General features: G+C 39.3%; 1 protein-coding gene across 1 annotated transcript in view; it reads right to left on the bottom strand.

The window, feature by feature from the left end:
• Positions 1 to 818: 818 nt before the first annotated feature.
• CCDC30 (coiled-coil domain containing 30) overlaps positions 819 to 12,025 on the bottom strand; it is a 63,837-nt gene continuing 52,630 nt past the window's right edge. The window contains 6 exon segments of the mRNA XM_059138504.1: positions 819 to 1,085; positions 1,087 to 1,180; positions 1,521 to 1,585; positions 7,181 to 7,280; positions 7,282 to 7,329; positions 10,276 to 10,412. Coding sequence (XP_058994487.1) covers positions 981 to 1,085; positions 1,087 to 1,180; positions 1,521 to 1,585; positions 7,181 to 7,280; positions 7,282 to 7,329; positions 10,276 to 10,412 — 549 coding nt within the window. The 3' untranslated portion in view covers positions 819 to 980.

Genomic DNA, 12,025 nt, shown 5'->3' with positions numbered 1-12,025 from the left:
TATAGGGGCACCTGGGTGGCTCAGTTGGTTAAGCATCCCACTTAGTCTCAGCTCAGGTCTTGATTACAGGGTCGTGAAAGCCCCACACTGGGCTCCATGCTGGGCGTGGAGCCTACTTAATAAAGAAAAAGAAAAGAAAAGAAAAAAATAAAGAGGTTGACTATAGAAACATCATGTTGACTTTTTTTTTAAAGCAACACAAGTGAAATACCAAACTATATAACATTTGTATCCTCTGACCCAATTATGCCAATTGTTTCAGAATAACTCAAGAGAAAAAGAAGAGCTACATTCACAAAGACTTTCACTACAGCTTAATCTCAAATAGTGAAAAAGTAGAAACAACTTGAATGCAAACAATGAGCGAATTTATAAACATGATGTGGCTACTGAAGGAATAATTATGAAGACTACTAAAATATTGAAAAGTGTTTTATGGTATGTTAAACTAAAAATCAGACTCTGAAAATGAACATACAACATAACAATCACTTAAAAATATATGCATTTGATAAAATTTGTTTCTAAATTTAAAAAAATATGCATTTGAATAAGAACCAAAAAGGAATAAAATAAAAATAGTTGTCTTGAGAATGCAGGATTATAGGAGATTTCTCTTTCTTTTTAAAGTATTTGATTTAATACGATTACATTGTTTTTACTTTTAAAAAATAAATAATATCCATGATAATGGGGGAAAGTGCTGAGTTAGCTATATAGGTGCTCTACTGAACAGACCCCTAATTAAATCATTGAGCTTAAGTCACTATTTCAGATCAATATAAGGATATTTGAGGATATCAAGCAAACTTGAGAAATCCATTTTTACAACTAGTTTAATACATTTATCAGCAATTCTGAGGACGAGGACTCTTCGTTGATGTCCAGTGGGGATCCTTGGTAACTCTTTTACGTGTCATGTTCCACCCTCATGCTTTAAGTTAGCAGCTTTATCAGTCTAGTTTTGGCCACCAGTGATTTTATGGCTCTGATTTTGGGTCTTGTTCTTGGATGTGCTGTGTCTCTTTCATAAAAGCCAAGTTCATGTATCTAGCTTCAGAATTCCGTGAACACGAAAGAGACTCATGGAAATTGGGATTTATCGTTGCTGCTTCTGATGTATGTTTTTGTAATCTCTTGAAGACTTCTGCCCGACGCTACCAAACCTGTTCCTGAAAAACTAAGAATGGCCATATATGAGGATTTTGTGAAAACAGGATCACTTGGTAGCACTTTGGGGTTACAGGGAACAAGGCAGCCATAGGATTTCAGTTTTTACAACTCTCAAACACAAAGGAAACCAAATAACATTTACCTTAAACTTACATGTATGGATTCGAGATCCTGTAAGGTGTGGGGGTGAGGAGGTGGAAAAAGAGAAGGGACCGGAAAAAAAATTCAAATACTAAATATAGAAACATTACTCCCCAATGCTATATGCTCTGTTAAGCCAGCAACTCAGGATGAGCTAGGCGGTCATGACTCTCAGTCTTGCAGATGACTGTCCTGACTTTACTAACCTGGAGTCTTGTAAGGGCAAGATTTTATTCAACAATTCAAATTCAGGGATGTCAGAAATTGTGTTCTGAAAGAAAATAAAGGATGAATATTTAAAATTATAATTATAAACCATTGGCAATATGATCCTAAAACATGTACTTTATAGATATTTTTGGTTAAAAATTTAACCCCCTCCCCTCCTACTTGCTAGAATGACTATCATTAAAAAAAAAAGAGAGAGATAACAAATGCTGGCAAGGATGTGGAGAAAAGGAAACCCTTGTTGAACTGTTGATGGGCACGTACTTTGGTTTAGCCACTTTGGAAAACAGTATGGGGTTTCCTCAAAAAATTAAAAACAGAAATACCATATGATCCAACAATTCCACTTCTGGGTATCTGGAAAAAATGAAATCACTGCCTGAAGATATCTGTGCCCCACCCCATATTCATAGCATCATGATCTTACATATATGTACAATCTCAAAAAAAAAAAAAAACGAACTATAGAAGCAGAGATCAGATTTGTGGTTGCTAGAGGTGGGGGGGGGGTTGTGGATGGAGGAATTAGGTGAAGGTGGTCAAAAGGTACAAATTTCCAGTTGTAAGATACATTCTGGGGATGTAATGTATACCATGAAGACTACAGTTAACAACAATGTACTGTATATTTGAAAGTTGCTAAGACACTAGATCTTAAAAAGTTCTCATTGCCAGGAAAAAAAATAGTTTTACTTTTTTATACTTTTTAACTTATACAATGAATGTTATATGTCAATTACATCTCAATAAAACTGAAAAAATGTAATCCCTAAATACCTATAGAATATCTAGTAATTATAAAAATATAAATCTTATACTTTTATATTAGCAATTTCATTGTAAGCCTTCTTATTGTATCTATTGTCCTACATGTATTACCTCATATTAGCTGATATAATCATTCTGTTCTATTAGGTAAGTTTTTACTTAATAATCTGGTAAACATTTTCTGTCCCTTTAAATCATGAAAAAAAGTATCTTTTTTTTTTTAAATCTGTGACTTTAAAAACCAAATACCTTTCTTATAGAAACTTATCAACACAGATCAAATATTACATACAATTATGGGGTTTACCGATTCCCCTAAACTTGGACCTCTGTTTAAACTTTGATACACACCAACCCAATTTCTGTGAGAAATTCTTAGTTATCCTGAAATAAATGAGGAGATTCTATAAGGAAGAAAAAACTACCATTCAGAGAATTTGAATTCTGGCTCTACTAGTTAGACTAGTTAGGCTCTTGATATGTCCCGTCATCTCTCTGAGTTTTGTTTCCTACATTTAAAGTGTGAGAATAACAATTAATCACTAATTTTTCAGGGTTATTGCAAAAATTAATTAACATAAACATACCTAACATATGGGAGGAACTCAGTAAGTGTTCAATATGGAAACAAATGTATTCACTGAGAGAAAGAAGCTGCATTTATTGAATGCCATTAATTTGCCAAGCAATATACCAGGTACTTTATATGCATTATTTTAATTATTCTACTTTAACCCCAGTAGCCATCTCTGAAATTTTTATCATTCATTCATTCACTCACTCTTGTAATAGCTTTATGGAGATATAATTCACACACTCTACAACTCAATCATTTAAAGTACATAATTTGGGGTGCCTGGGTGGCTCAGTTGGATAAGCATCTGACTCTTGGTTTTGGCTCAGGTCGTGATCTCAGGTCATGGGATCAAGTCCTGTGTCGGGCTCCTCACTCAGCTTGGAGTCTGCTTCTCTCTACCTCTGCTCCTCCTCCCAGTTGCACTTTTTTTCTCTCTCTCTCAAATAAATAAATAAAAATAAAGTACACAATTCAATGGTTTTTTGTATATTCACAAGGTTGTACAACCATTACAATAAATTTTAGAATATCTTCATCACCCCTGGTATAAACCTAATACCCTTTAACTACACCTCCCATCTTTCAATGCCTCAGCCCTAGGCAAGTACTCATCTACTTATATGTCTATATATTTGTCTACTCTGAACATTTTATATAAATGGAATCATATAATATATGGTGACTGGATTTTTCTCATTTCACATAATATCCTTAAAGTTCATCTGTCTTATAACATGGATCAATACTTCATTCCTTTTTTGTGGCTAAGTGATATTCCACTGTATGAATGGATATATCACATTTTGTCTACCCATTCCTCAGCTGATAGACATTTAGGCTGTTTACACCTCTTAGCTATTATCAATAATGTTGCTATAAATATTCATATACAGATTTTGGTGAGGAAAGGCCACCTTTGAATATTATAACTTCATTTTCCCAGATGAAGGAACTATAAGGTAAATGAGGTTTCCTCCTTCCACACAACTAGTAAAATGCTGAGCCAGTATTTGGGATATAAGGAGCAGTCCTATCAAGGACACAAAGCTATATTTGGAGATGGGAGGATTCAGAAAAAGCGTTATGGAAGAGAAGGTATTTAGGTTAAATTACGAGGGACAGTAGCCAAGAGAAAATCTGGGGCAAGGAAGTCATGGGAGAAGGCAGTGGAGGGAGAGGGATTTCCAAGAAGAGCCTAAGGAGGACTGCGGTTAAGTCCTTGTATGGCTTTGGGTCATATGTTCAGATTATATTTTGTAAAGACCCTTCTAGCTATAGGCTAGCAGAACAATAGTATTTCAAAAAACAAAAGCCAGGAAGATGAAAGAAGGAAGGAAGATGGGATGTGTCTTTCCAAGTAAGGGAAATACATGATCTAGTGGGAGGAAACCAGTGTTTGGGGGGAAACAGTAAACAGATTGGTTTCCTTTGATCAAGCTTGTTTGATGTCGGAAAATTATTTGGACTATAGGAAGTTTCTATGTGGCTTCAGTTCTTCTAACTCTGGAAGTATAGCTCTGAAATCCTTCCCTAACGACCCCAGATAGGTTTAGATGCCACTCTTCCTGTTTTCACAGCCTTCTGGGCCTACCATTATGGTAGAACTCATACAGTGTATGGCAGTTGCTGGTTATATGATGGTCACTTTCATCAAGGCTGAGTTCTCTGAGGGCAGACACTCTTATCTTGTATATCACCATATCCAAACCACAAAGGAGGGGCAGCATGAGGCCTGGCACTCTGCATATGCCTAATAAATATTTGTTGAATGAACTTTATCGGATAGACAAAACAAGTCTCTGAAACTCTATGGGATGAAGTACTATGAAGACAGGCAGTGCTTCATGAAGATTAGTCTGGAGGCATGGGCAGGACAGATTAGGAGGAAAGACTGAAAGGAGATGAATTAAGTTGTTGCTCTAACCCAGGTACTAAGTGCTTGGGATGCAGAGGGTAACATGATGGACATAGTTCCTGCTCTTAGAGATTTTATAATCCAATAGAGAGGAAAGATGGGATTACAACACAGGACACAATATGGTCTCTTACAAGACCATGTCCCTGGTTACCCCCATATCCTGAAAGGGAAATAGTAGAGTTGGGGTATTACGAGATAGTGGCTAAGAATAAGGTACCACAGAAGAGTTGGCTTCAGTCCCTGTTCTTCTACTTATTGGTGATGTGCCTTGGCCAATGATGTCATTTTACATCTCTAAAGCTCAGTTTCCTCAGCTATGAAAATGGGCAGAATAGATTGTAGATTAAATGAGATAATGTACATAAAATGCTTAGCACAGTACCAGGCACATAGCAAGCACTCAACAAATGTCAAGCTCCTACCATTTTAGCCTTTGAGGTGTTGCAAGGAAGGAGAAGATCTAGGATATGTCTGATCTCAGGGATCTATATAGTGATCCATTTGTAGTATGATACTCAATCACCGAGAATCAGGAGATGTGGGAAATGTTAGCAGTGTGACTCAGGCATACCATTTAGCCTCTCTTGAGTTTTATCTCCCTCCTATATAAAATGAGGGGATTGAATTGGAAGATCCTTAAGATTCTAAGTTTAAAAACAATTTTGGAGTTAACACGTATGAAGACGTTACAAGTTGGTACTTTTTTCACATATGAAATGTGGAGCTTGACATACTATAGTCTTTACCCCTATCACATTTTTATCTTCTTTGAGGGTAATGTTGTGGATCTCAAAGCTATCAGGTCTAGTATACACACCATTAAGACTCATCAACTATTGGGGTGCCTGGGTGGCTCAGTGGGTTAAGGCTTCTGCCTTTGGCTTGGGTTGTGATTCCAGGGTCCTGGAATTGAGTCCCACATTGACTTTCTGCTCAGCAGAGAGCCTGCTTCCTCCTCTCTATCTGCCAGGCTCTTGGCCTACTTGTGATCTCTGTCAAATATATAAATAAAATCTTAAAAAAAATAAAAAACTCAGCAACTATAATACTGTAGTGCTTATTCATGTATGTCTCTGTCCTTCTCTACTAAAGATTTCCAGAAACACAGTCTATCTTCATATCCCTAGGACTTAGCATAGGTGAGAACAGCTGTAGCGCAAGCAAAAAAATAAACTACTAGAAATTAAGCTGCGTAATCTGGCAGTTCTAATTTGGATAAAATCTATGAAACAACTCATATAGTTTGGAAATAATCACCTTTCTTTTTTTTTTTTAAGATTTTATTTATTGACCTGAGAGAAGTGTGTGCACCGGTTGGGGGAGAGGAAGAGGGAGAGGGCAAGAAAGAATCCCAAGATTCTGTGCTGAGTGCAGAGCCCAACATGGGGCTTGATCCCAGGACCCCAAGACTATGACCTGAGCAGAATCAAGAGTTGGACACCCAACCGATTGAGCCACCCAGCCACCCCAGAAATAATCACCTTTCTGAAAGCAAGCCAGATGTGGGTCCTATGTTCACAGCAATAGTACCCAACAGGCAGGATCTACATGAAGTATCCTGGAAGTAAACATCTAGCAGGTGATACAAACTAGGGGAGAAAGCAAGCAGCCTCTATCTTAGATTCAGAATGCAACTCTGCTCATTGAAGTCCCTCTCCCTGACACATTTACCAGCCAGACTCTGGACCTTCTCTGAGGCTATACTATTGGCTGCATCTATCTGGACTTGACTACTTGTCTGCTTGGATCTTTGTAACATCATTGCTTTTCTCTGACTCTGACCTTAGGTTTGACTACTTGCCAAACCAGACTATCTTCATTTACCTCTCAGGGCCTCAGATTTGCTCATTTCTGAGACAGAGCTAGAATAATCCATGGCAAACAGGGTTGAGAATGAGGCATACATGTGAAAATATTTAGTAGTCATTCATTCTCAAATATTTATAGAGCACCTGTCTATAGCTAAAATGACATATGAGATATAATCCTTGCCCTCCAGGATCTCACTGCTGATTTGATGAGATAGAGAAGCAAAAAGACAATGGTGATATACTGTTGAAGAAGATATGAGACACGCACAATCTCTTTGGGATCACATAGGAGGAGAGTGTTTACTAAAAGCTGACCCAGGAATACCTGGGTAACTCAGCTGGTTGGGCATCCTACTCTTAATCTTGGCTCAGCTATTGATCTCAGGGTCATGAGTCCAGGCCCCAAGCTGACCCAATGAAGACCAAAGCTGGCCAAGAGGAGACTCAGGGTCTACTGTTCTGGTGTAGCCAATGAACTTCTTTGCCACAGGCCACCATGAGGCCAAGTGCAGCCTACAGCTACATGAAGATGGAGACAGAACACAATAACCTTAGCAACTAAGCTTTATATGAAGGACACGACAGAAGCATGCATCTTATCTCTCCTCTGTAAGCCTGGATGCTCCTTGTGATATGCTCTAAGATAACAACCTGCTGTGTAAGCGATACTGGTTTCCTGCAATTGCTTATTTTCTTTATCCAGAGGAAGTACTCTAAAATGGGATAGATCAGAAGAATAGTAAAAATCTCTGTATCATTACTAAAAACTCAAAACTATGTCCCACTTACCACTAGCTCTGGGTCTTAGCCCACTGCCTAGATTATGGAACCAACTTTGGCAGAACAATTCTCACCACTTTCCAAGACCAAGTAGAAATGAATAAGCTTTGGCCTGTACACAGTCACTAAAAACATATTGAGAACAGAGACATACCATATGTAAGAGTATGAAAGGAAAGGCACAATTCTAGTCTTGAGAAACTTGATGAAGGATATGATCCCATTTAGGGGTGGGACTGAAATAAGAGAGTCTGCATCCCTTCAAATTTTGTAGTTACACAGCCTGTGTATGGTTCTGATCTCATATAGCCATCCCATACTTTTGTAATAGTAGTTGCAGTAGTAGTCGTAACCATAGCAACAGTAATAGTGATAGTAGCACCAGTACCAGCAGTAGCAACAGCAGAAATAGCAGTAGTAATAGCAGCAGTAGCAGCAGCACTAATAGTAGCAGCAGCAGCAGTAGTAACAGCAGCTGCAATAGTAATAGTGATAGCAGCAGTGTTAGCAGCAGCAGCAGTAGTAGCAGCAGCAGTAGTAGTGGTACTAGCAGCAGTAGTCATAACAGTAGTAATAGTAGCAGCTGTAGTAATGGTAATAGTAGCAGTATTAGCAGCAGCTGTAGTAACAGTAATATTCGGAGCAGTAGTAATAGCAGCAGTCATAGCAGTCACAGCAGCAGTAATAATAGTAGTAGGTGTAGTAGCAGTAACAGTAGCAGTAGCAATAGTAGTAATAACCATAGTAATAGTCATAGCAGCAGCGGTAGTAGCAGCAACAGTAGTAGTAATAGTCATAGCAGTGGCAGTAGTAGCAGCAGCAATAGTAGTAGCAACAGCAGTAGTAATAGTAGTAGCAATAGTAGCAGCAACAGCAGTAGTAATAGTAGTAGCAGCGGCGGTAGTAGCAGCAACAGCAGTAGAAATAGTAGTAGCAGCAGCAGTAGTAGCAGCAACAGTGGTAGTAATACTAGTAGCAACAGCAGTAGTAGCAGCAACAGCAGTAGTAATAGTAGCAGTGGCAGCAAGAGTGGTAGTAATAGTAGTAGCAGCAACAACAGTAGTAATAGCAGTAGTAGTGGCAGTAGCAGCAGCAACAGCAGTAGAAATAGCAGCAGTGGCAGTAGTAGAAGTGGCAGTAGCCGCAGCAGCAGCAACCATTTACCAAATAACGACCATGTACTTCAGCACCGTGCCTTACCCACAGAGTAAACACTTAAACCTGCTCATGCATTGTGTCATCTGATCTTGCAACAACTCCATGAAATGGATATTGTTATAAAGCCTATTTTACAGATGAGGAAACTGAAGCCCAGAGAAAAGCAACTTGTTTTAAGGACCAAAACCCAGAAAGTCATAGAGCTGAGATGCCAATCTGGCTCTTTTAGATGTCTAAGCCTGAGTTCCTACCCACTCTATAAGACTCACTCTCCTGGGCCATGTTTTTTTTTTTTTTTTTTTTTTTTCTTTTTAAAGATTTTATTTATTTGAGAGAGATCACAAGTAGGCAGAGAGGCAGGCAGAGAGAGAGGAGGAAGCAGGTTCCCTGCCAAGCAGAGAGCCTGATTCGGGGTCTCGATCCCAGGACCCTGGGATCATGACCTGAGCCGAAGGCAGAGGCTTTAGCCCAGTGAGCCACCCAGGCGCCCCTGAGCCATGGTTTATCTGGGACACAAGGTGGTACAATAGTGTTAATCAGAGATTTGTGTTTGAGTTTGGGTTCTGTCACGTACTAGCTGTGTGACCTTTGGCAAATTACCAAATCTGAGCCTCAGTTTACTCATCTGTGAAAGAAAGAAGCATCCTGTAGAAGAAACTTATTCCAAGGAAAACATACAAGTCCAATCCAGATGGCCAGAGTGTGTCTTTAGGAGGGCAAGATGGGAACATCATTAATGTTAAGGCATGGGTAATAAGTCAGTTGTGTTGGGAATGTCAGAATCAATGACATAGTTTGAGAAGGGCAATGGCTTATACAGAGTATACAAAAAGGGAGACACAGAGAGTAAGAGATTGTCAGAGACTCTCCAGGCCTGCCCTGAGAAGTGTGTGCCCACAACAGCAGAAAGGAGAGTTCTAATGGGCATATCTCCCCACAGACTGCGGTGCTATGGTCTCTACAGCCAAGCTACTGAGGGTCCTACACTGCTCTGTCCCTGACTAGGCTGTCTGAGTTCCCAAGTGTCCCTGGACCTTGGCTTTCTCACCCATAAAATAAGGCTAGTCCCAGAGCCTCCCTTGTGGGATTTGTGTGAGGACTGGTGAGAGAGAGAGAGCTTAGAACAATGCCTTATACATCATAAGTGCTCAAAAAATATTAATCATTATAGTTATTACTGGTGACTCTATGTATTAAGATCAAACCATTCTCTTTGCCCTAATTCTGTGCTCCAAGGAAGTTTTTCATTGTAACTGGAGTTTCCTAGTAGAGGAGAGAGCGCTTGGGCTGACTGATGTGTGAATTCTTCTCTGCTGGGACTATTTCTCATTATAAATGAATACAATTGGTATCCTAAGGGTTTCATGAATTTAAGGCACTAGTATGACTGTTCCTCTCTTGATCTACCTTCATTCCACAGGTATCAGATGACAAAAATGAGTGTCAACACACGAAGCAACAGGCCAGGACAAGCACAGCTAGGTCCTCAGTCAGGCAATGCCCACGTGCAAGAGCCCATCTGAGTAGCTGACCCATCTCCTTCATGATCTTTTTCTCTTTAATTTCATAACATTTCCATGAACTGCTGAAAACAGCAGGCAGCAGAGCAATGATTACAAGACAGGCTGCAAACTCAAAGGATAGTCTCTGGAACAATCTCTTCATTGAGGGAGAAACATCCTTGCAGAGTTCATTGGCTCCTCAGGCAGGACCACACCTACCTGTTCTGGACTGAAGATATTAACAATTTATTGTTGTAGATCAATTCTTTTTGCTCTGTGACTTGTTCCAGAAGTTTCCTTTTCTCTAGGAGCAGTATATTATTTTGAGCAATGACCTCATCCTGGAATGCCTTTTTCTAGAGAAAATAAAGCCCTTCATTATCACAGCAGGAGGAAGAATTATGAAGTTGACCCCAAATTTCCCTTCTTTACTTTTCCTCTCTTGTCCCCTCGTCTGTTTTTACCTGTTTGCTGACATTGTCAGCTGGACAGTTCTTCTGTTTATTTTGGTTATATTAGATCCTGTATTCTTTTTGAACAATTAATCATTCTCCTGGGTTAACATTTAAAAATATCTGAGCACTCAACTTCCAAGAAGGTCCCAAGGCTTTCATGTGTATTCTAACATTGTAGGTATCAAATCACTACCAAATGCAACTGGATCCCCCAAAGCTTCAGTTTGACATTTTCCCATATAATACATCTCCATCTGCATTGTGGCAATAGTCTTTTTAAGGCAAACGGAGGAGATGCGAATTTAGCCCCCACACTTGGCAACCAGCATCAGGATCTCAGTAGCCTTGGCACATGGAGCAGGTAAGGTGGCTACAGAGAATATCCTTACAGTGCTCATGCTGAAAAGACTTCTAATTGACACCATGTCTCATTTTCTACCAACAATTTCCCCAGAAAGCAATAGCTAGCAAAGTTATAGCTAAAATGACAAAGGGGTGTATCTTGTGAAAAAATACTAATGTTCTTGTATTGAAAGAGTCAGTAGCTATTAATAAATATCACAGTGGGTGAGGAGTTTAGAAGCTCGAAAGTGTAGAATTGCCCTTCTCACTTCACTGATGCCCTGTCAATGGTAAGTGCCTTCACGCTTCTGTGTTGACACCCCACCTGGCAAAGGTGGGAGTGAGTGGGGATGGGAGAAGGATAATGAGCTGCTGGCAGCTGGTGAATCATAGAGTTAAGAGGGGCAAATTCATTTCTTTCTTTTAAATAAGGCACTAATATAGATCATCCAGAAAAGATGCCATCTATTATTCAAGAACGGTAAGAGAGGATATTACATTATGTTCTGAAACAAACCATTCCAGATTTTTAAGTTCCACAGCCAGGACCTTTTCATGTCTAATAGCAGTCTTGTCTGCTCTTATTTAAATACATTTCTGGTAAGGATTGAGAAAAGAAGCAGTAATCCCACCAACACTACTCTGTGGTTACAACTGGATTAGAAAGGAAACCGGATGGGGCAGACTACTGACATTCTACCCTTGGAAGTGCCCTATTTTTTTTTTTTTTTTTGAACGAGAAAATCAGAACGCCTGCTTTAATAAAAGGATAAAATATTTGGAGAAATCTGGTTTGGATGTTTACAACAGTCAGGAGACTCAAATGGCTCACTGTATAAAGAGAAGGCTGAAGGAATGAAATCCCAAAAAAGTGGCATTACTTTCTAGAGACTTGGTGCTTGGAAGGTGAGCCCAGCTTTTTTAAGCTCGTGGCTCTGATCCACAGGCCCTAAAATAAGTAAAATCAGGACCTTTAGGTTTGTAGCACTGTGGCATTAAAAGATCTCATACCAGTCTTCTCTAGGTTAAGTATTTCCTATTCTATTAACAATTTCTCTTGTGAACTGTACATCTACCAATCAGCATGTTTCTAAGAGAGCTTATACCAAAAGAGAAGAAAAGAACATCTCTGGAAAGTTGTCTGTGTTAGGTGCCACTTCGGGCATTTCCTA

Source organism: Mustela lutreola, chromosome 10, assembly GCF_030435805.1.
Source record: "Mustela lutreola isolate mMusLut2 chromosome 10, mMusLut2.pri, whole genome shotgun sequence".
Taxonomy (NCBI): domain Eukaryota; kingdom Metazoa; phylum Chordata; class Mammalia; order Carnivora; family Mustelidae; genus Mustela; species Mustela lutreola.
This window is presented reverse-complemented; position numbering and strand designations above follow the sequence as displayed.